Source organism: Petaurus breviceps, unplaced genomic scaffold (assembly GCF_028583685.1).
Source record: "Petaurus breviceps papuanus isolate PSGF00001 unplaced genomic scaffold, PetGlider_PUasm1.0 181, whole genome shotgun sequence".
NCBI lineage: Eukaryota > Metazoa > Chordata > Mammalia > Diprotodontia > Petauridae > Petaurus > Petaurus breviceps.
In genome coordinates, this window is record NW_027185784.1 from 12,536,857 (window position 1) to 12,562,057 (window position 25,201).

General features: G+C 41.0%; 1 protein-coding gene across 1 annotated transcript in view; it reads left to right on the plus strand.

Moving 5' to 3' along the window:
* Positions 1-25,201, plus strand: part of NRF1 (nuclear respiratory factor 1) — a 143,571-nt gene that overhangs the window by 93,497 nt on the left and 24,873 nt on the right. The window contains exons 7-10 of the mRNA XM_069087205.1: positions 1,374-1,571; positions 2,424-2,525; positions 7,988-8,145; positions 17,294-17,418. Coding sequence (XP_068943306.1) covers positions 1,374-1,571; positions 2,424-2,525; positions 7,988-8,145; positions 17,294-17,418 — 583 coding nt within the window. The remainder of the gene's footprint in view (positions 1-1,373; positions 1,572-2,423; positions 2,526-7,987; positions 8,146-17,293; positions 17,419-25,201) is intronic.

Sequence of the window (25,201 nt, forward strand, 5' to 3'; positions counted from 1 at the left end):
TAGACATGAGGTAAATGACTGACAAGTTTAAGCCAAGGTCTCTCTTTTTAGCATATTTATTTTTCATTCATTTCTTGGGAATGCCTATTTGGATGCCCACAGAACCAGCTATATTTAGGATGCTTGACAAATAACAAAGTTGATAATAATTTAAACTTGTATATAGCACCTTACAGTTTATTCTACAGTATATATATATTATTATACAGTACATTCTATACATCATTATTTAATTATGATAATTATGCAGTCGGTGTAGGCCAGTAGAGTGAGTCCTGGCTCTGGAATCAGAGTTCTTTCAGTACTTCCTGCTGTGTGAATTGGAGCAGGCCATTTAACCTCTGTCTGCCTCAGTTTCTTTAACTGTAAAATGAAGCTTTTGAACCAGATGGCCTTTGAGGTCCCTTCCAGCTCTAGATCTGTGACCTTATCCTAATAGCCCATATCTCCATAGCGCACTGATGTCTCCAGAGCATTTTCCTCTTAACAGCCCTGTAAGTTGCAGAGTGCAAACATTTTGCATTTCACAAATAAAGAAAAGTGAAGCCCACAGCCATGAGGTGACTTGTTTCAGATGGCACAGCTCCTGTTGTACATAACAGGGCCAGATATAGAACCTGCCTGGCTCTTCTGACTCTGCCCTTTGATACCAGTCCACCCAATGAGTATCCCTTTGTGGGGGAGTCTTATCTCTGGTCTCATTTAAGACCCCCATGACATGAAGAGAATCCAAAACACAAGCTTGAGTGAACCCAAAACAAGTGGATCCAGGACATGGGGGAACGTAATATTCCTTCTACTTAACTCTGGCATTCCTAACGAGTAACTGAGGTCAGGCAATGTTCTGGGTACAAACACCCTCTAATTAGATAAAATTGGATTTAAAGAAAATAATAAGTAATAAGTTTTCTGGAAAATATAATAAATCATATTATTAAAATAACAACAATAATAATGATAGTGATAACTAAGAAATCTAAGATTTACAAAGTTCTTTGTGATAGACCTATGAAATGGGCAGTTCAAGTATTCTACCCATCTTACAAGTGAAGATACTAAACCTCTGACAAGTTAAGATCTGTCTTAAATGAAACTTTTTTTGAATCTGCTGGAAAAAAAAATACCCCCATGAGATATAACCTGATCCAAAGTCTTTTAGAGGAAAAAAATCGTTTATTTGGTTCTAAACACCCACCCTCCAGTTTGTAGGGACATAGTTTACAACAGTGGGCTTTGGCTTGGTTGGATAAGTGGCAGCAGCCTGCCGGGGCGGGGGGGGCGGTGATGCCATCCATGGGTTGAATAGTAAGTAGTGTGTGACCTCTGCATTTTATGCTTTGCTAAAATGTTATTTTCTGACATTCCGGGGATAGGTGTCATGGACGCAGGCACTACGGACTATAGTAAAAAACTGCTATAAACAACATGGGCGGGAAGATTTGTTGTATGCTTTTGAAGATCAGCAAACACAACAACAGGCCACAGCAACGCATAGTATAGCACACCTGGTACCCTCCCAGACCGTAGTCCAGACCTTTAGCAATCCTGATGGCACTGTCTCACTTATCCAGGTAAGTCTAACATTTTCATCTCTTGGGGTTTGGTTTCAGAGATGGTTCCTTAGCATTTCAGATTGGAGAGGCTACTCTCTGTCCAAAAATGCCAAATGTCCTTTATTTAACTTTTAAAGACAAAACAATATTCACCTTAATTTATTCAGCATTTATTAGACACCAATTATCTTGGTTACTGGGGACATAGAGACTAAAGAGACAGTTCCTTGCTGTCAAAGCTCTTATAATATCATAGATGTATAATGAGAACTCTTCCTATGTGACAGGTAAGCAGCAAGAATTGATTACATGCCCTCTCTGTGCCTGGCCCTGTGTGATACTAATAGAGACAGAAAATACCCATTCTCAAGGCGCTTATATCCTAGTGGGGGAAGACATTACAAGGTGGGGGGAGGGGCGGGGAGGATGACGTGTTGAAGAGGGTTATTTCAGGATAAGATAGCACCAGCACTGGTTTCAGGGGGAGAAGGCAACCAGGTCATGCTAGCAAAGTCCTTAGAGACAGAGGCACAGCCAGGGGTGGAATGATACTTATTGCTGGAGAACATTTTACACTTTTTAATATGTTGCTAAATACAGAACCCTAGTCATATATTAAAACAAGGACCTTTTTTTAACAAGCATTTAAAATGGTTTGCTTTTTCTCTATCAGTACTCTTTCCCTTAGATGGAAAAATTGCACTTCGGGTTTGGGATTTTGAGATATTATTTGCTAGATTATCTGAAGATCAAGTTAACCGATATTCAATATGATGCCTTAGTTCTAAGAATACTAAATTTTAGTTTAAATAACCAAGCTCTTCAAGTAAGGCATTTCTGTTCATGACAGCTTTCTGTATCTTTACTTAGGTTGGTACGGGAGCAACAGTAGCCACTTTGGCTGATGCTTCTGAATTACCCACCACTGTCACTGTTGCCCAAGTGAATTACTCTGCTGTGACTGATGGAGAGGTAAGAATGTGGGGCTATATCTACACCTGTGTCTGTGTGTGTCCTCATGGAGTTAAGGAAAGGAGAGGGCCCTTGCTGTGGATGGCTTATATTTCTTTTCCTTACACCTTTAGTAGAAACATCAAACCAGAAGTTTCACAAGGGGTCTTGTGCTTTTTATAATATGGTGTTTTGTAAGACATGTATGTTTATATACACATATATCCACATATTTGATGTTTTTCTGCTATGAATATTAAAACATTTATCTTTCTAATCTGTTAGAAAACATAGGTTCATAGAAAGCGTAAGCAAATTTAATCATCAGGGAAAGGGAACATAGTTTTTTTTAAGGGAAAATTTTGTCTCTAAATCTACTAGAATGGCTCTTGGCTTAAGTGTCTATAATTTATTTAAGATGTTTTAAAGCCTTTGAAGAAGTTTCACATTAGAATCTTCCTCTCCTATTTTTTTTTAATCATGGGATTTGTCAGGGATAGAAAATTGACTCAAAGACAAGAAACAAAGAATATAGAGATAACACTTCTTATCCTGAATTGATTAACAGTGGGGATCAGTGTTAGGACTAGTCTCATTTTAGCATCTTTTTAGAGGTGATCTGGAAGAGGTAGTACATAGTAAAATGTTCCTGTTAATACATGTGACTGTGAGCTCTCCCAGGTAATGTAATACCAAGCTAAAAAAGACAAGCTGAAGGATATGTACATGGAATATATTCCATTAGAGAATGATACAATAACTTTGTGAGCCCTGAACCATTAGATGAGACCCAGGAAAGGGCTCTAGTAGTCACTGTAGGCTGTTTCCTGATGATATATTCCCTATTGTGCAGAGGAAACAGTGTGGACAAAGGCATAGATAGGAGCAGGAAAATACAAAGCTGTTAATTGAATCAGCCATGCAGCATAGAACCCAGGTCTAAGTAAAGAGGAATAACATAGATAACATAGTCAAGCTACCTTAAAGGGTGAAAAGAATGTGTTTATTTTTGAAAAGTAATGATGGCACTATATAGACCATACACTTTATACAGATATTCTTATTTGCTTTTCAAATCTGATTTCTCTCACCTCTAACTTTTTTTTTTAAAGCACTTGGGGTTAAGTAACTTGCTCAAGGTTACATGGCCAGTTACTTCTGGGTGTGGTGCTGAGTATCTGAGCCCAGATTTGATCCCCAGGTCATCCCGATACTGGAGCCGGTGCTCTTACTTGCTGAGCCACCTGGTCGCCCTCCTCTAACTTTTTTTTAAAGACATTGACATCCTCTTTTGTATTTAGTCTGCCTTATTCTGTTTGGATGCCATCAGAGCTATAGTTGGTAGTGCCCGCTCTTGACCACATTAATGCCAGGGCACTAACTACACAGGATGGCTTTGCAGGAACATTAGTGTTTTGATAGCGTCTTCCTCTGAGGACATGAAAGTGCCCATAAAAGTATGGGGGATGCATTTTTTCCTTTATATTACTTCATTTAAAGTTCTAATCTAATAATGCCTCATCATAACAGAGAGGTGACTCTGAGCTTTCATGATCTATTCCATTTTAACCAGCTCCTGACAGAGGCAGTGGGCTGTAGATGCTGAATAAGACACGTTTCTGGATGTGGTCAGTGTAGAAATTTAATTTGTTTGACCAGGCATTTTTGTTACAAGGGCTTGGTTGCTTTTTTTCCTTTTTTCCAACGTCGGGAAAAGAGGTAAGAGGGAGAGAAAATAAATGCTTACTAGTTGGGGAAAAAAATTAATTTATCAGATAAAAACAAATATAAAAAGACAGGAAACCCCCTGCAAAATCTGTGCCAATGTAGGGCAAGTCTTAGCCAACCCTACTAAATTGGAAAATCTTTGAGTTTGGGGTCAACAATGGACTATGTATATCTTGTCCAAGACCAGCCTAGCTAAGTTCAGAGAGTTTTATTACAAGATTGGCCTCAAGGTGATGAAGTTTTGGCCACAGGAGCTGAGACCTTCTACTGAGTTTTAAGTGTGTGAATATCTTCACTAGATCTGTTCCAACCATAGACCTTTGAAGTATTACCATTGAGATATGAGAACCTCACCTTAATGAATGAAAAATTTAACTTAGGTAGGTGAGTCAGTGTCAAAAATAGGGACTCCAATCCAGAACTTCTTTTTTGGAGGGAAAAGAAGAAGGAGAAGGATATGATGAAGGAACATTGATCTGTGATTTCTGTTATGAACAAGCACATTGGGAGAACATTTTAAAAGAATATGGTGAAGTTTAAAAATCTATATTATTTCAGTTTCTCTTCTGATCTTCATCAGTGAACACATACATACATTTCTACCTAGTTGTAATTAGTATATACTTGCTATTGAGTGTTCTGCTTTTTTCAACTTAATATTATTCCATATAAATTTTTCCAGGTGTTGGAAAATGGAATATAATCCATGTTCTTTTCATTTCCATAGCTACATTGTGATGTACCATATTTTGCTTTGGCCTCTTGCTTCTTAGTCCTCCACTCATTAAATCACTGTGCTCTTAGTATTTAGTAGCATTCTTGAAAAGGGTTGTTTTTTGGTGGGGTCTTTTTGGAGGAGGAAGGCAAGGCAATTGGGGTTAAGTGACTTGCTCAAGGTCACCCAGCTAGTAAGTGTGTCAAGTGTCTGAGGCCGGATTTGAACTCAGGTCCTCCTGACTCCAGGGCCGGTGCTGTATTCACTGCATCACCTAACTGCCCCTAAAAGAGTTGTTTTGGGGGTAATCATCTCCCTCTGGGGGATTTGGTCTGCTTAATCAATTATTTAGCTCTAATATGGTACTCATTTTGTCCTTAGTACCACCCTTACTTCTATGGGAAGATGCAAGGAAATAACAGATCATTCCTGTTCTTTTTAGAAATTAGGATGCAGGACAAATACATAAGCAAAAGGCATACAAAGCTTACAAAATATAATAGTAAAGTCCAAATTAATATTGTGTAAGCTACATACAAAATTGCACAATTTTTTTCTTGCAAATTTCAGTGTTGCTGTAAATGTGATCATTTTGCGCATAAGAAGATTAAGGTCCAGAGTCACAAGACTAGCCATTGACAGATCTGTAACTAGGACTGAGGTCCCTTGGCCTCCAATCCAAGGCTCTTTCCACTATGCCACAGTGTTGATGCTATTCCTGTGCTAAAACTCTTCTCAGTGAATTCTCATGCAATTGCATGAATGAGATATAATTTATTTCAAAATTACAAGTAAAAATTCAAAATGGCAGCATCACAAATGATATTCAGACAGCATAGTGTTACCAGAAAAAGGAATCGATAACAAGGCATATTGTAGTTGGAGACATGAGTTAGAAACTGAGCTGCTAACTCAGGCAGCCACTGACTAAGTGGGACAGAGGATCAGAATACTAGTTTAATTGGGAGATAGGTAGGCGGTAAAGGGAAAGTACAGAAACATTGACATGTATGTCAGCACCTAGTTTGCAATTCTCAAAAATGCACAGAAGCTGCTGGTGGATATTTTTTTGTATGTTTGATTGTATAAAATATGTGCTGTGGTATTCTGACATGATTTTATGTAGCACAGATTGAATAAGATGTAGCCCTGCTATCAGTATACTGATAATTGCCCTAGGCTAGCCCTCAGGGTGAGGCGGGGCCCAAGTACAAAGAGGTAGAAGAGAATAGAGGAGCTGAAACAAGATGGAGAGAGGTGGGTCTGATGACCACAGGCGGCCATACTGACATGCTTAGCATGCTGCCCAGCAGCAGGACTGGCTCTAAAGCAAAATAAACTGCTTGAGTGGGGCTAAACTCCTGAAATCTGCTTTATGGATATAAAGTAAATTTCACAGGATTTTCGGCCTTGCTTCCCTCTGTCTCCAAATTTTTTAGCATTGGACCCATACGCTGAAAAGAATCCTTAGCTAACAAGTGGTCATCTGAAGACCTCCAAGGAGGAAGAGCCCACTCCTTTCTAAGGCAGCCCTTCCACTTGTGGCTAGCACTAATTGTAGGAAGTTTTGGTTCTTAGCATCAAGCATTAATTTGTCTCTCTGCACTTTCCACTCATTTATTGCGCTTGTTTAAAATCTTCTGGGACCAAACAGATCTATGCACACTCTTTCACATGATAGCCCTTCAAACCCTTCAAAACAGCTGTCATATCCCCTCTGAGTCATTTTTTCTCTAGGCTCCCCAGTATCTCCTGATTTTTTTTTTTACCTATCTTCCCTTCATCTGTGCTTGTGATATAAATGGACAAAGCTCTTGCTTCTTTCTTAGATGCAATTCATGCCCAGAGATTTAAATTTCCTTATTAAAGGTATGTCATGTAATCCCATTTCATCAAAGACCCATACCTAAATGTCTTTTTTCCTTCTCTTTCTGAAAAATTCAGGATGCTTTTGATCAAAACAAACGGGGTGATGTTTTGTTTGTTTTAAAGAAATAAAGTCCTGCCTGAGAAGCTCAGTGCCCCCAAGTCATCAGGTGATGTTGGCATTTTTAGGCAATGCTATGAAACCAAAATAACACTCCTATACATATCTTCCCTAGTAAGCCAGCTTTCATACCAAGTCTCAACATTCACCCAGGAGAAATAAGTCAATGTAGCATCACAAAACTTGCCCTCATCCAAACAGGCCTTTATCTGCTCAGGCAGCTGCTGAGTGAGTGCATGGCAAGAAATCATTAAGGCTAAAACAATTTTGTTTTTATTGAAGACCAGCATGACTTCTGTCTCTCAGCACAAGTCAAAATGCCAGGCCATGTATGCAGTATGAGATCTGATCCAAAGAACATTTCTTGGAACTGCTATCTTTTTATGGCATCACTTCCTATTGGAATATCATTTGCCTGTTGACTGGGTGTTTTGAAGTCTAGATCAATGCAGCCTTAGGAAGCAAGAACTTGCTAAGAATATATATGATGGGTCTCTAAGAGACATTATAACTGAGGAAAGAAGATAAAATATTTCTGTAGTAGATAGGCTATGTTACCAATGCAGTAGTTTTCTTGACTCAGTCTATAAGGATGCAAGAGAAAAAGATAAAACATTTTGATAATAAAAAGTCTGTGTACACTGTGCATGTTGTAAGGGCCATTCATTGTACACTTCAGAGAAAGGCACTTACTTTGCCTAGCCTTTTAGGGGCCTGTAGATCCTTCTTGAGAATATGACAAATCACAGATGTGGGAGAGTCTGCCTCATTTTGTCCCAGAGGATAATGGAGGAACAGTAAGAATCAGGGAAGGCTCTACTAACATTCCAAGTCACCCGGAGTACTAGAAACATGTAAACTACTTACACTGGCCTGTCATTACCATCTTTCTTCAGATCTCACTTTCCTGTTACCCTTGTTGTTAAGAGGAAAGCAATTTGTTGCCAAATTTGGCAAACAAATACCAGTTTAACAGCTGGTGGGATTATTTTATTTAGATTTGTCTCCCTTTAGTATCTCTGGTTGTTCACCTTTCTCTTTGTGTTACCACAGGTAGAACAAAATTGGGCCACACTACAGGGGGGTGAGATGACCATCCAGACAACACAGGCCTCAGAAGCAACCCAGGCAGTGGCATCATTGGCAGAGGCAGCTGTGGCAGCTTCTCAGGAGATGCAACAAGGAGCGACTGTCACCATGGCTCTCAACAGGTAGAAATGAGAATGGAGAACCCAAGTCTCCCCCAAGACATAGGTGAAGTTCTGCAAGAAGAGTGTGTCTGGGGATGCTTAGAAGTAAAATATTGTGGGTTTGGCCAGCCATTCCAACCTGACCACCTGTAGGGATTCAGTGAATAGATCACCACCTCTCTCCTTTTTACATTACCTGTTGATGGGCCACAGGTGGCAAGTTCTAAGTAAGTCCTATCCATTGAGTCCCCACCCCAGTGCCTGTTTAAAAGAAATAGGACATCATGGCAAATCAGAACCACTACATTTGATCATTTCTTTGCATCAGCAAAAGATAAGACTTTTTTTCTTTCACCGTATTCCTTGGTTGTCTGGATTCGTGTTTAAGCCATGCACTCACTGATTTTTCTTGTTTTCCCACTTTTATTTATCTACCCAGATGTGGAATCAGTCTTGATCACCAGAGTGTATGGTGACTCTCTTTCCTTGGATGAACTTGGGAAGATTCTTTTTTAGTTTTAGCAGTTGAGATAGTGTAGTGGCTAGAGCATTGGACTTGTAATCAGGGAGACCCGGGTTTGAATCCTTTCTAAGTTACTTACTGGTTTTTGTGATCCTGGACAAGTCCCCAAAACCTCTTAGCCTCAGTTTCCTCATTTGTAAAATGGGGATGATAATATCACCTATTTCATAGGTTTATTGTAGGGATCAAAAGAGATAGTTATGTATGTAAGGCAACTTTCAAACTTTAAAGCACTAATTAGTGCTTACAATGTGCCTGGCAATATGCTATAAGCTGTGCTAGCTATAATGTGGGAGGATAATTAAGTGCTGAATTGTGTGTTGTCTCCTATGCTTACGGTAAACATTTAGAGAAGGGGAGACCAACTTCCCTGGAGCAATCAAGGAAAACTTCACGGAGGAGATGAGGCTTGAGCTAAGGTCTGAAGTAATTGGTGGGGCAGGCAGACATTTCATGTGGGGGTTTAGCAAGAACAAAGACCTTGTGGTAGCAATGATCACAGTGTGTTTGAAGAGTGGTGAGAGAGACTGGCCTGGCTAGAGTAGAAAATTCAAAACAGGAAGTTGTGGGAATTAAGATTGAGTATATAGGGTAGAGTCAAACAAAGACATTAAGATTCAATATGGTGGGCAATCAGGAGCTATTATTGGTATTTGAGGGAGAAAATTCTATAATGAAAGCATTGAGGGTGAGTTAGAATGGCAGTTGGGCTGGAGGAATGAGATCCTTAAGAGAACTTAACATTGAGATATTGAATGGGAGGGACTAGAGAGAAATGATCTGATCTGTGAGAAAAATTTGAAAGGAAAAAATCAACAAGATTTAGTGGTAATTGTGTATGAGGGATGAAAGAAGGGAGGCACAAAGAATATCCAAGAATTTTTCATTTGGGAGGATCATGTCCCTGATAGAGAGAGCAAAGTTCTCATGGAGACAGCAAATAGGAAGAAGCAGATCCTAGAGGGTGCCTATGGCAGAGCGCACACACACACACATACCCTCTTTTCCTTCTTTGTCAGGCAGCATGTGAAGTGACTTCAGAAGGAGCACACAGCCAAGCACTGACTAAGCTCCCAGTCCTAGAATGTCCGCTTGTTTACATTTTAACCTGATGCCATTTCAGTGTCTCAGAACCCCATGGTGAAGTACTTGCATTGCCACAGGTCTCTCATATCCCAGTACTGATTTAGGCTCATTCTCCGTGCACTGAAAGGGAAAAGATTCTCTTCCTTCCTCTGTGGGAGTAGAAAAGGGACTGAGGAAGTGCTTCTCTGTTCTGTGTATCTACAAAGTGTTGATAAGCAAATAGCTAATGATTAATTAGCACTTTAAAGAAGGTTTGCAGGCAACCTGCATTGCATTTGCAGTACAGCAGTTCCTCACTTTGGGAGACTAAACAGATGTAGGAAAATGAATCAGAGACAGGGAAGTGATCTTTCCCAGAGTCACTCATCAAGTCAGGGACTGATCTGGAATTAGAATCTGTTGCTCAGTCCTCTGAACCGTGTAGCCTCTCAGTGACTTGAAACTTACTCAGTTCCTTACAGTCTTTGCTCAGCCCCATTCTTTCCTGTAATAGAAGACACCAGATAAGTTCCTGACAAGTAGGAACAGTATTAGAAAGAACCTCTCCTTTTAGCCTCGGAAGCTCACATCTTATACCTGCCTTGACTGAGAACAGGAAAGTAGGCAACCATAGAAAACAAGCAATATATGACTTTGCTTCTAACCATCAGATTGGGTGTTCCAGTTAAACGAGGGTGCCCTGGGAGCCATGTGTATGTTGGAAAATATGAGGCAGGCCCTGGCTCCTCTCATGGTTAGGACGTGGTTTTATTTCTAAAGTCTACATGGGTAATAGTTTCCCTGGAGGTCTTATTAACAAGCTCAAATACAGCTGCGGTGGCTACGGTGTTTACACCAAAGGAAAAAGCACAGAATTTACTATGGCATGTAGGAGTCCAGAGATGTTGAAATCTGCTTGCAATCAGATAGTGCAGTGTGCCCAGCTAATGTCAAGGGAAAAGCACTGGCAATGAGTGGTATGTATAGCTCCTCTGGGTGATAAGGAAAAATCTGACAGTGAGAGACTGTCTAGGCTGGTGGAGGACCTGGGTCTCTTGAAATTCCTAAGGGGCAGCCACTGGCTGAGACCCCTTTCATTAAATCCCACATTGTAGACAGGCTGGAGTTAAGACTTTAGCTTTAAGTCGTTGCATTTGAGATGACACTGTTCCAAACCTCCCCCAGATTTGCAGATGTCATTCAAATTTAATATATTGTTAGAATTTTTCTTAGCAAAAATTGCGCTGGTAAATCTGGTTGTTCTTAATGTTCATAGAGCTGCCCTGTACCTGCCTCCTTGCCTTTTAGGTATAAATGGAACAAGTGTCGTTGTCTCAGTTACCTGTTTTAATCTAGCAGTATAAACAAGAAACCATAGGCTCAGACCAACCTACATCATGGCAGGTTGGGGAAGATAAAGAAGGTCGAGAGGTTCCTTCTGTCAGGGAAAAAGAGGCTCAGAAAGAATCTAGGGCTCTGAGCAGTTTTCAGCCATGCTTTTAAGAGTCTTAAAACAAAACTGGATTGAGACAGATGCATTGCACATAGTAGGTCCTTAATTAGTGTTTGAAGCTATAATAGTCTTCTAATTCCCTGTTTGAGAACCTATATATAGCTTGTCTTGATTTTTATGACAACCCAGAGTCTTCAGTTCTCTCCAGACCAAATTACCTTTACTAAAGGTTTTGTCAAATAACACTTTTAGTAAGAAGTTTCTTTCCTCAAACAAATGGCAGTAGAATATCAGAGCTTCAGAAAGCCTGGGAATCACTGCCCTAAACCATCCTTTCAGATAGAAAGGCATCATCAATTGCCAGTTCCCCAGAAATTTTTGCCCTACTGCTTCTAACTTCAGTTATCTAGTCTCAGCTACCCAGAAAATAAAATAAACATTCTTTCTTTTTGCACATCAGAAATTCCCAGCTTCAGTTGTTGGCCCTCTTACATTCCTTTTCTTTAAATATATTCCTTTACAAAACCTATTCTCACATATGCCTTGCCTGATTCCTGGCACACAGAGTATGTGCTCAATAAATATCTATTGAATGAATGAATGAATGAGTGAATATGCATTTATCTTTTATCATTTATCTACGATTTCATTTTATATTATCCGGTCTGACCTTACACATCTGACCAAGCCCTTAGGGACTTAGCAAATGTCTAAGAAAATCAGTGATATTTCTGTGTTCCATTTCTTTCTTAGTAATAATTTTTCCTGTCAGTGCATTTGATTATATTTACATTCATTCTGTTATGTATAGTGTGAAAAACTGGTTTGAAAGTGACAGGACTAGTTGCCCACAAGAAGTCATAATTGTATTTCTATACCTCATGCCGAGTGAGTGGCTAATGTTGTTTTTACTTACCCATCAAACAGAGCAGGTGGGTGACCTGGTTGACCTTTTGACCTGACCTTTCAGTTTGTTCACATAGAGACTGTTTTGGTTTGGGTTTCTACCCCTCACGCACAAAGGCCATAGTGTGGGTGGCCTCTGCAGATGTCTGCTTGTATGAGGTTCTGGGATGCATTGAGAGCTCGAGGTAAAGCCATATAAAGGAATGTGAACTAGTTTAGCTTCATTTGAAGATATGGGAGCTCTTGTCAACTTCAGAATCCCTACATCCCACAGACTCCATAGAAAGGCCAAGAAATTAGAAGGCGGTGTGGTGGTCCCAAAGAATACTACCGTGTTTCCCCGATAATAAGACCTATCCCGAAAATAAGCCCTCCCCTTACTGTGTAAGATTCCTCTAAAATAAGCCTCCCCTGAAAATAAGCCCTATTGAGATTGCTACTGTAGCGAAGGTGATCCCCTGCGCTACACGCTACATTACGGTACCCTCTGTATGCACCGTTCCCCCCCCCCCCCCCCCACGTGAAACACACACCGCGCTCCGAGCTGCATCCAATCAGAGCTGCAGCAGTGAGCGCGTCATCCTGTTCTTCCCCAGTGATTTGCTTGCTGGCGCCATTGAGAGCAGTGCCGCGGAAGAGAGCTGAGGCAAGACAACATAAGCCCTCCCCTGAAAATAAGCCCTCTGGTGTTTTTCTTTCCAAAAAATTAATAAGACAGTGTCTTATTATTGGGGAAACACGGTAGCAGCTACAGCTACTTTAGAATAGGAACAAAGTATTCTAAATTCGTTCATTTTTTAAGGTTCAGAGTAAGCCCGAATCCAGAGCCTCAAAATTCTACCTTGCCAACTACTATATATGACATCACTTTGAGTATTATGGAGAAGATTATCATGATATCACGAATTGTGCTGTAATGTAAGGAGGGAACAGAAACAAAGAGTACTGGAAATAAAAAAGATTGTGCTTTTCTTTCAACCACCCTTTTAAATCCTCTGTCACAAAACATGGCACAACTACACTACACTTTCATAGTATGTTTTTCAGCTTTCTGTGTAATATCAGGTCAGGCCACGAAATTTTTTCATTGTTTTAAGAAGTAATCAGATGCTATAAATTTGACTGTAGCATTATTTATTGGCAGAATTTTCTTATAATATTGAAAATATTAAAAAAATAATGCTAAGTAATTATTCATTATACAATCACTTATTAATACTTACAAATTGTAAACTACCATGTAAATGCTAAATAATGGGCCCTGTTTTAAGTCCAGATCAGCCTTTCTGCTTTACTCTGAGTTCAGATTTCAGCTGCTTTTGAATGGCTGCCTGTTGCTTTTGAAACACTGAGGAGAATGCTCCTCCAGTATAAAGAGAATGGGCTTGGTTTTCATATGAGCTATTGTACTTAACCCTAGTGGTCTTGTTCTGTATTTTTCTAACATAAAATTCATTCAAAAAACACTTTTTAGTAGCTGTATTGTAAATGTAGATGCATTTAAGTATATATAAAGACATATGTATTTTAAAAGCCATGTAAATCTACATCTATGAATACCTTTAACCATTATAATGGGTACCTGGAAATACAATCAATGGTTTCCTCTCCCATGTGAAGTAAATTACAATGCTAAATAAATAGCTGGATAATTGCAATATAAGTTAGATGTTCATTTTCTCTTATTTAAGTAATTGTTGATATTAGTGGCAAGGAGGGAACAACTTAACATTTTTAATGTGATTCTTTTGTTTGTCATCAGTCAGAAAGTATTTATTAAGTGACTGCTCTGTGTCAGGCACTGTGCTAAGCTCCCAGGATACAAAAGAAAGGCCAAAACAGTCCCTGTTCTCAGTTGACTCACAGTCTGATGGGGAAGACAACATGCAAACAACTTTGCACAACATGATAACTGGAAATAATCAACAAAGGGAAGGCACTAGAAATTTAGGGGGATCTGAGGTTTTGGGGGGGTTGTTTTTTTTGTTTGTTTGTTTGTTTTTTGCTTTTTGGAGGATGTTGATATCCTCAACGGGGAAATAGGAATAGGAAAGTTAGGAAGGGAGGAGGGCTTGGAGGAAAGATAATGAGTTGAGTTTAAGATATCTGTGGGCCATCAGGTTCAAGATATCCAATAGACAGAGATTGGAGACTAGAAGTTAGGAGAGAGGTTAAGGCTGGATAAATAGATTGGAGAATCATTAGTATAGAGACGTTTAATGAAACTATGGAAACTCATGAGATCCCCAAGGGGAATGATGTAGAGGGAGAAGGGGACTCAGAGCAGAGCCTTGGGGCACACTCATAGTTGGTGGGTGTGACCCCAGTGGAGTACCAGCAAAGAAGACTGAGAAGGAGCAGTCTGACAGGAGAACCAGGAGAGTAGTGTCAAAAAACCTGGAGAAGTGAGTCTCAAAGAGTAGGTCCGTTACTAACTTTGAAGAGACCAGTTTCTGTGGAAGTTTCAAAGCCAGACCACAGAAAGTTAAGAGAGTGAGAGGAAAAGAAGTAGAGGCCCTGACTGTGGCCACAAAGGGGAGGAGAGCTATAGGACAGTAGCTAGGGACAGATCAAGTGAGGGTTTTTTGAGGAAGAAGGAAACATGGAAATGTTTGTAGGCAATACGGAAACAGCCAGTAGGCAGGGAAAGTTTGAAGATTATTGGAGAGTAATAATGATAAAGGGGGCATCTACTGGAGAGAATAGGATAGAATGGGATCCTCTATGCATTGGGTTCCTATAGGAGTATCTTTGTTCACCAGGACATCTCTGGCATGAAGCAGTGTATGAAAGTAGTCCTGTTAACCTGCTGTTAATTATGTACTACTATATGTCAGTAGTTGAAGGATCCATGATTTCATTTTGCAAGGATTCCCTTTAACCAGTGCAGATTGCAACCTTCCCATGGCTTAATGACTTGCTGTGGGGAAAAAATCATCACTAGGTAGCCAGCCCTCATTTCACGCCCATAACTTCCAGGTACCCGTTGTAATGGTTCAAGGTTATCATTGGTAAAATACATATATATGTAGATGTTTGCTTTAAAATACCTTTTTTATAATTCTCAAGTCCATTTACAACGTTTACTTTTAAAAACACTACTAATCAAATTAACTTGGCTCAATTAGTCTTCTGACAGGAGATGCACAGTTGAGATTTTCATGATGTTGCTCTCTTGGTTTCCATCTTGCTGGTTGGACCACAATTTCATTTCCTTTGCTCAACCATCATCCTTTTTCTTCTATATTCTTTAGTGATCAACTATCACCTCTATTCAGTAGACTCCCACATTGATATATCTGGCCCTGGTCTCACTCCTAAACATAGGTCTGTTATCACCAGTTGCATTTTAGATATTTCCAAATAGATGTCCCATAGACATCTTAAACACGTCTAATAATTCTTTGCCAAATCGTGTCCATTCTACTCTCAATGTATATTTCTTATCATTTACCTCATCTCCACATCCTGCCACCACACAGGCTATTTCCTGTGCCTGGAATGCACTCCTACCTTTTTCCCTCCTCATAGCTTCCCTCAGCTGAAATGAATGGCTTTCTTAAAAAATAGGAAATCAAGGGGCGGCCAGGTGGCGCAGTGAGTAAGAGCGTTGGCCCCGGCATCGGGAGACCTGGGATCAGTTCCAGCCTCAGATACTCGGCACCCACACAAAAATAACTAGCCGTGTAACCTTGAACAAGTTACTTAACCCCAATTGCTTAAAAAAAAAAATGGGAAATCTACACTAATCCCTGCAGTTGATAGTGCCTTGCCTCCCAGAAATTACTTTAGATTTACTTTGTATTTAATTTTCTCTGTACATATTGTTCCCCCTCAGGCTGCATGGGGATGGCAACTTTTTGGGAAAAAGAAGGGTTTATATCTCCAGCACCCAGCCCAGCACCTGAACATGATAGTCCCTTAATAAATGCATATTTGATCGATGATTCTATCTGTCACTAGGCTTTTTAGGACCTGTAAGAGTTTGCCCCAGGCTGCCATAGCTTTTGAGAAGCCAGGGTCACTTTCATGCTGTGGTGAGACCACAGAGGGGGACTACAGTGTTTTGCAAGGCTCTGTGTTTTTCCACTAGCAGTACTAGATATTCCCCAAGCCATCCACAGTCCCTGACCCAAGGCCACTTGGGATAAATCAGTGGCATGAGTTTTCAAGATGGTGAGAGCTGTGGCAAAGTGTGTAGGCTCAGAACAGAATAAAACTGACTTCAGACTTGGCCTCATTTGTACCATGCTCTGTCTATATCAATATAAAAGGTCCCACTCTGTTCTGCCTCACCCACTTACAGTCTCACTAACTGTGCACATTGCCCCCAGTGCTCATTCTGGGAAGAAACATACATGAATTTAGGATGTGTGAAGACAAGAGTGGGAAGATGGTATGCAAGTAGCTAGAAAGGTAGCTACTGCCAGTGAATGGGCCTCTCCCTCCGTTCCACAGAATGTTTGGACTGCAGCAAAGAAGGTGATCATTTTGCTGTGTCTGTAAAAACAAGGAATCTTTGGCATTTACTGATCATTTTAAATTATTAATAACAATCTTTGATGATGCTTACATGGTTAGCATGAGGCAAAGGGGTCCAAAGATAAGGTGGGGAGACCTGAGAAAAACTTAGGAGTAGACATGGAAATCCAGCTGTCTACTCAGCTACCTTTGTGATTTCACTGGAATTAATAACGAAGTTATTATTTAGCATTAGTTAAATATTAACAAGGCCAGCTATTGATGACCCGTTGGGTTGTCTTTCGTATAATCCATCTCTTTTGCTACAGAAAAGCCTATTTCCAGTGGGCTGCCTGTGTTATTATAACAGAGAAGGGAAAAGGAAAGCTGAGGGATTAGCAGTGAAGTCTAATGGCATATGCATGGTGATTATGGATCGCAATCCCCACTATATTTGTAGGTACTCAGTAAATGCTAATTGATGTTGATAAGGAGGAGAAAAATAATGATTATCCCTTTCCATCCCAAAATGCATACTTCTTTAGGCATTTTTATTTTTTAAATTGCTTTTGGTTTTATCCATTAGCATTTTTAAAGCCATTCATTGGTTTCATGGACTTGCCATTAAACCCTTGGTCAAGGGGGTCACGGTAGGGTCCAAGAGGGTGAGTGGTGAGGGGGGGGGAAGGTCATCTGTCTTGCTTCAGCATCATGTCTCTCTTCATCTCATACATCCTTCTCTCTTAATCTCATGCCTACAGTGAAGCCGCCGCCCATGCTGTCGCCACACTGGCTGAGGCCACACTGCAAGGGGGAGGACAGATCGTCCTGTCTGGGGAAACCGCAGCAGCCGTAGGAGCACTTACTGGAGTCCAGGATGCTAATGGTAAGAGGGTATAAATATTTGATTGAATTTCTTCCCTGTTTCCACTTAAACCCTCAAGACATGACTGACAGCAAAAACAACCTTACTCCACCCCCCAAAAAAAAAGAGAAAGAAAGAAAGATTAAGCTTTGGTTTGAGTCGTAACCACAGAGTGCTTTTCTTTGTGGCAAACAGTTAATGCCCAGGGATCCTTTGGCCTCCTATGGGGAGGTGGCCTAAGCTCCTGTCCATCTCTCTCATTAAGATTTTGAAAAGTAATTTAGAAATGGAAGAAGCCTGATTACTTTTCTGGGCCCTTACAAGATCCCATCCATGGGTCCTGATTAGCTCCCATAGTCCTCCTAACTTTTAATCCCGATCATCAGTGGAAGGCAAGTTAGGAAAGTGTTTTCCTGAAAGAAAATGCCATAGTGATGGCTGCTTAGTTGTTTATTTGAAAGAGACTTTGCTCTTGGGGACTCTGCCAGTCTTTCTGTAGTTAAAGCGGGATAGAATGTGTTGTGGTCTCTTTTACCTCATGTTAATGCTCCTATGGTGAGTCAGTTTCCCACTGTGACATGATGTGCTTTAGTTAGGATGCTAAGTTCTGATAACCTCAGTCAAGTTGTTCCACTCATGTCTGTGGGAGTAACCTGTCCCACACTTGGTCAGAATCGCTCTTGGTTGCCATGCTAGATCTGCTTCCTAATTTCTGTCAATTCACTTAGAATTTCTGGGTTTGATCAGCAATATGTAACCACACCACCATTCCCCCTTGCCTCTGCAGCTTTGTGAATGCCACTGTGATTCATGACTTTTATTTGAAAAGGGCGAAGTGCACTGATTAGCAAAAACTACGCAGTTCCAACTTATAGACGGGTTACTCAACACTGGGACTTCCCCGTGGAAGTTATTGCAAAGACTGAACCAAAAAGGAAAACCAGTTCTTTGCTGTGCTTATCCTGGTTTTGTAGTTAAATGAGGCGACTCAAATTTGAGCTTTATAGTTTGGAAGATTTTTTTCTTGCTTTGTAGTCCTGAAGAGAGAACAGGTAGATCAATGTACTATTCTAACAAGAAGCTTTGTAGAGGCATTGATAACCAAAGATAAAGAGTGAGGCATATTACTTGAGATAATGTGAGAGGTGATAGACAAGGAAATGATTACATCCTCCAGAAAAGTCAAACACAGAAAGCATTTTAATGTCTTACAAGACAGGGGAAAAGAATCAGGTACTAAACCATAATCTACCCATTTCTCTAGGACTCTGGGCTTTTGTGACATGACCCAGTTGAAGTCACCAGCAGACTGCATCAAGCCCCAAACCCCAAACCATTACAGTGTTGCACGTATCTGAGAACGATCATGTTCAGAGTCAAATGGGCCATAAATCAAATTAAGAAAAAGTTTGCAGAACCTCATCCTCATTTTAATCTGCCCATGTCTGTCTCTTATTCTGAGTGTTCATTTTAAGAGTTAAAAAACAACCAACACCTCTAAAGGAAAAGAATGATCTTTTTAATATTCATTGGAAGTGCAATTATTGCTGTTATTCTATTAACTGGCCAAAATATTTCCCTGGGCAAATTGAAAGGAGACTTTGTTATATATTCTGACTCTTTCCCTTTCTAGGGTGGGGGGTCAGAATTGTGGCTGAACTCTTGATTACTCACTCTCTTCCAGCCCCATCTCTTTTGATAACAGATTGAGCAATTCGTTGTTGCATCTCACGCTACCTTTTAGTCAGGATATAAATGATAAAGTCAATCCATGCCAACTCTACGTATCTCTGGATACTTTATAATAATGCCTCCATGTTGGAGATTCAGGTTATTTTTTGCAGCTAGAAGAAAAGGAAACTCTGGTCTGTGGCCAAATAAGTCAGTAGGTGTTAGTAGAGCTAGGATAGCTTTCCAACATGTGACTGCTGGGATTTGCTGAATTCTAGCCTTAAAGCTTGTAATTATCATTTTCCCTGAACTCAACATTTGTTCTTCCACCTCTGCACATTTGAACAAGCCCTCCTATGTCTGGAATGCACTTCTCCTCCTCCTCCTTCTTCTTCTTCATCTCTCCTTTTTAAGAATCATTATCCTTCATTCAAGGCTAAGATGGCCCCTCCACTGTGAGGCCTTTCTTCATCTCCCACCACCAGTTTGATGTTCTTCTCTCTCTTGTCTCCCTCTCATCACTTTATTTTGTATTTACTTATCTGCATACATGTAGTACAGTGGTATTTAAATTCCTCACAGCAGGCATTGCTTGACTTTAGTCTTTGTCTTCTTAGAGTCTAGCCCATTGTATTGCATATAGCAGGTGCTTAATAAATATTGGTTGAATTGAATTCGATACATTTTGCCTTTCCTATCCCCTAAGGGCATCAGGTTGTGCCATACTTTGTCATAGCATTGATAAGTGAAGAATAGCCATTTTGCCTGCACCTTGAGACCCTAGAAACTAAACTTGGCCAGCTTCAAGTAAAACCAGAAAAAAAAAAATTAAAATAAAACAGACCCTGAGGAATTCTTACTGGGAACTCAAACTAGCTTTTTTCCCATATAGCCAAGCAGAGTCTGAGTTGGTGATGACTATTTGGGATTTTCTTTTTATCCTTGCAAATTACTCTGTGATGCCAGCATTTGTCATTTCTGTGATGACAGATTGTAGCTTTTTCCTAAGAACTGAGCCACCATCACCTGAGTCCTTATATTAGCAAAGCCCAGTGAGTACTTGAACTAAGTATTGTTTTTAACTGGCCTGGAAATAGACATTACTAGAGGAAAAAAGGCCCCAATTCCAAAAAATATAGTCTTACTAGCAGAGCATTCCCATGATGATTCAGCTATCTTTCTGGCCTAGAGCAGAGGAGAAAGTCATTGAGGGAAAATGGGAGGGAGGCTTATGGGGCCTGTCTGTACAGCTTTAGCTGGTGATGAATAAGACAATGGGAGATGGTGTTGGGGATAGTTTTTGGATTCAGAGGGGAACACTGTAGGACACGGTGTTTTCTAGATGTGTGCTACCCACAGAAAAATAGCAAATTCTAGGCCCACTAGTCTAATTTAAAAACAGGCAAGGAATGATTGGACAGTATGTTCAACAGTGGCCTCATAGTTATTTTATGCTGTGTTCTCTCTGGGCCAAAAGACTACTTCTTCTTCCTCTTCCTCTTCTTCCTTTTTGGAGAGGAGAGGGCAGGGCAGTCGAGGTTAAGTGACTTGCCCAAGGTCACATGGCTAGTAAGTGTCAAGTATCTGAGATCATATTTGAACTCAGGTCTTCCTGACTCCAGAGCCAGTGCTGTATTCACTGCACCACCTAGCTGCCCTGGCCTAAAGAAGTTTCAGGCTGCCTTTTCACACTGGCTCAGTCTGAATAGTTTCACAGGTGTTTGGTGTGTGTTGGCACTGTTAAAGCACCAAGAGGCTTGACAACAACCCTGACAGGTAGATGCTATTATCACCCCCATTTCACAGATAGAAGAATGACACAGATCGATGCCTCCATTGAAGAGGGTGTGAATGGAGTGAAGGAAACACTCTGAAAGAGATTATAGAGGTAGCGATGGCAGGACTAGGCAGCTCGATTAGACATGTCCGATGTGAATCTGGGTGACAAAGAATGGGGATGCCCAGCGCTTCTCAAACATATGAAATTATTGGATTTAAATTGACAATCAGGAGCATGGCCCGGGGGCAAAAGGCCAAAAAAAAGAGTCTGTATATTCTGCAAACTGATTCGAATAAAGGAAAGTTAGCTTCTCTAAAGGCAGCCCTGTCCTGGTAATAGGGAAAATCACATTGCTATAAAATGTCCCCCAGAAGCCTGTATCTAGCTTAGGAAAATGTGTCTTATCAATTCAGTAAATGAATATAATTTGTTTGCACAAATGTGTATCCTTGGTTTAAGCAAAGATGAAAACTGAGCTTTTGTGCTTTTGAAATTTAATTTTCCAGTTTGGTTTTTCAGCAGTCTCTTATCATATTCTTTTTTGAACCCAAGAGGGCAGCATTGATCAATTCCCCATTCATATAGAACTTTTGTAATGAGGATAACATACTGACAGGCTAATGTCTTTGCTTGCTCAGCGTTCGTCTCCGTACCTCATTATCATGCTACACTTTGTTGTACCTTCTGCCCCTTGGGCTCCTCTTGTGTCTGTGATGTCAGCTGTCCACTCTTGGGACTCAGAAATGTGGAGATGTTCGCTTCCCTGTGTCCAACACCTGAGATTATGCCAAGCTTTCTAACCATCTTCCAAAGGGCTTTCAGCCATTTATTCTTTAATGGTGCCCTTTGAGTGTAGAATGGAGGCAGCTGATGGCTCAGCGGATAGACCACTGGGCCTAGAGGGAAGACCCGAATTCATATTTGGCATTCACTAGCTGTGTGACCCTGGAAAGTCTTTTACCCTCTGTTTGCCTTAATCCACTAGAGAAGGAAATGGAAAACCACTTCCGTATCTTTGCAAAGAAGAACCTTTCTGGGGTCATGAAGAGTTGGACCTGACTACACAAGCAACAACTACACAGCAGCTCCAAATAAGTCAGCTTCCTTGGACCTTCTGGTCTGGCTGCCTCGGTTTGCTTCGACATTAGCACAGAAGATGTGTTTTCCACTGATTAGTGCTTCTCTGCCCATCAACCAGAGCTAAAAATAGACCACATTAGTCCTTAACCCAGCACCATGCAAACACCCAGACTACCCCCTTAATAACTGGGCTTACTGAGAACTAACACCAGGGATGAAAGGGTCCATCCCAGAGGGTTCCCAGACAGTGCATGGTGTGTGGCTTCTCCGGTTGCAGAATTCACAAAGCCTTTTTTTTTCCCTTGCTACATTACACAACATGCTGGTGACAGGCAAGCCACCTCACAGCACACATGCTGATCATTTGACATGTCTACGTCTTGATAATTTCCATATGATTTCTGGAGGGCTCCTTAATAAATGGGAAATCTCCTTTAATGACCAAGAGCATTCAGTCACAGTAAGCTCCAAAGTCTGCCATCCACAAGCCCTAGTCTTGGTGTAGGCATTTGAGCTGCTTGGTTGTTTCTGCCCTTGCAACTTCTGGTCTAGTAAAATGGAGCGTTTCAGAGAGTTTGTGCTCCTCCCTGAAGTCTCCCCAGTCCTCACTATAGCCCTTCTCCAGCTCCCCGACCCCTCCCTTGCTTGCTGTTCCCAAGAGGGTTCGTCTAATATATCTTCTATTATCGGACAGTGAGGCCTTAGAGACCCCCAGCTGTCCTGGTACCTTCCAAGTGCCCCAAATTAGGGGGAAATGGACTAGAGGGTCGAGTCTGTTTGAAAATTAAAGCTGATTACAAGGTATTAACATTACATTTAAAGAAATAGCCAGCAGCCCTCCCCATTTATCTTCACTGCAATATGTTCCCTTTTGTTCTGGCCTGGCCTTGGCACAGCACCCTGGCTAGTAAAAGGCTCAGACACCCTTGATCAGGCTCTCCCCAGAAAGGGCTTAACTTGGTAAGTGGCAGCACCAAGACATTGTGCAGTCTGGGATTCTTGCCGAGGCAAATTGCCCTTTGAAGCAAATGCAGGTTTCACTTGCCTGTTCCAACATAGGAAACCAACTGACTGAATGGCATCAAGTTTGGATGGAGTGGAGAATGTATGCAAGGGGATGTGTATGAGATAAGGCTGGGAATGTGGGATGCTTTCAGATCGTAAAGAGCCGTACATGCCCAGTGGAGGACTCTGAAAAGGCAGCAGGGAGCTCTAAGTCTTGGGCAGAGGAGTAGCATGATTAGGTCTGTATGTGAGGCAATGGTGTGAAGAGTGGATTGGTGGGGGAAGAGAGTGGAGCCGAGAAAACCTATCAGGAAGCTATTCCATCAGTCGAGGCAAGTAATGATGAGGCAGTGTGCCATATATACATCATTATCCTTGTTTACTGAGTTCTGTAGTTCTTCCTATGCCTTTCAACTCACTGTTTTTATTTAACAGCACTAAAATGAGCAAACAAAAAGCTCCTGGTTTGTTTTGTTTTTTTCTCTCGGGGAAAAGATCTCATTTCCTACTTATCTATGATAATAGTCATGCTGATTACTACATTAAAAAAAAAACCCGAGTTCAAATCCAGCCTTAGACACTTAATAGTTGTATAACCCTGGACAAATCACTTAATTCTATTTGCCTCAGTTTTCTCATCTGTAAAATGAGCTGGAGAAGGGAATGGCAAACTACTCCAGTATCTTTGCCAAGGAAACCCCAAATGCAGTCACAAAGAGCCAGGCATGATTGAAAACAACTGAGCAGTGGAATACATGTAATTTTTGTTTGTTTGTTTGTTTTTGTGCTTTTTTTTTGGAGGGGGGAGGGCAGGGCAGTTGGATTTAAGTGACTTGCCCAAGGTCACACGGCTAGTAAGTGTAAAGTGTCTGAGGCCGGATTTGAACTCAGGTCTCCTGAATCCAGGGCCAGTGCTCTATTCACTGCGCCACCTAGCCACCCCATACATGTAATTTTTTGAAGAGAGGATAGAGTCATGTCTGTGTGTATGAGTGAGTTAGTGTTAAAGGGGCAAGAGGAGTAGATAGATTAAAGGAAAGGAGTGTGGCATCCAAGGGTCATGATTGAGACCCCATATTTACCAAGACTACCCAGGTGAGATGGTAAATCAGTGTTTTCTCTGTATTGGTGAAAAGAGAGATGAGTATAGCTGAACCCTGAGGTGGTACCATAGCTTGTTCTCCCTCCTCTCCTTGCTTCCCCCCTCCCACTCAAGTCCCCAACACTCTCCATCTATCATTCTTAAGGGCCCTCTTTTCAAATCCCTTATTAGCCTTAGGAGGAAAAGAATATAGCAGATGATGGTCACAATGCTATTACCTAGGGATGGGGAGCTGCTGTTCTTTGATTTGTTGTATGATGAGAAAGAGGGAGCAAGGTATAAGGACCTGCAAACGCTAACCAGCCCTCCCTTGTTTCACATATTGCCAAACACTTCCCAGTCAGTTGTAGGCCCAGAATGAAAATGTGTGCCCTTCTCACAGTACAGCCTAGTAAAGAAAGTATTCAATTTAAGTCTGTGGAATCTGGAATTAATGTTTTAGCTCTTCCTCCAACACAAGTCAGAAGGCTTTCATGTACCATGGGCAACTTGAATTGGTTCCCAGTCCCCATCATAGTGAAGTGTGCTTCCTCGGCACACCTCGCCTGGCTCAGTGCTCCATCTGCATCTATAAACTTTGTCTTGGTTGCTCCAGCGTGCCAAAAGCACATACACAGAATCAAAGCACATACATAGCTCACTTGCGAGGGTAAGCAGTATCTGAATGAGGACAGACTACAGGCCCCCTTTGGCCCTATGATCTAGTGAAATACAAGGTGGTATTAGTGTTCTTATTTAAAATCCTCCAGGTGCTTGCTCTACTTGACCTTGGTCATATCATCTTACTCTCTTTGTGTAGGGCTGGCCTTCTCTCTCCCTTCACACAGTCTTGGAGTCATGAGCCCAGGCTTTATAACACCTCAAACAGAGTACACCTTCCCTGAATCTCTCCAGCTCAACAACTTCATCTCATTTCAGTTCTCCTCTTGACATGATTCTTTCCACCCCTTTCTTGATTATTACCACTAGTGTCATGGAATAGTATTTATTATGTCTATAATTCTAAATAACCCCCTTCCCTAGTTTGTCTGATAGGTTTATTATACATAGAACTATACTACTACATGAATATTTCAGACATCTGTGGTCTCATTTATATAGGCATGCCCATCACCTAGCAAATCTCTACTCCAAAATTATTTTAATATATGATCTTTGAGAGTTCC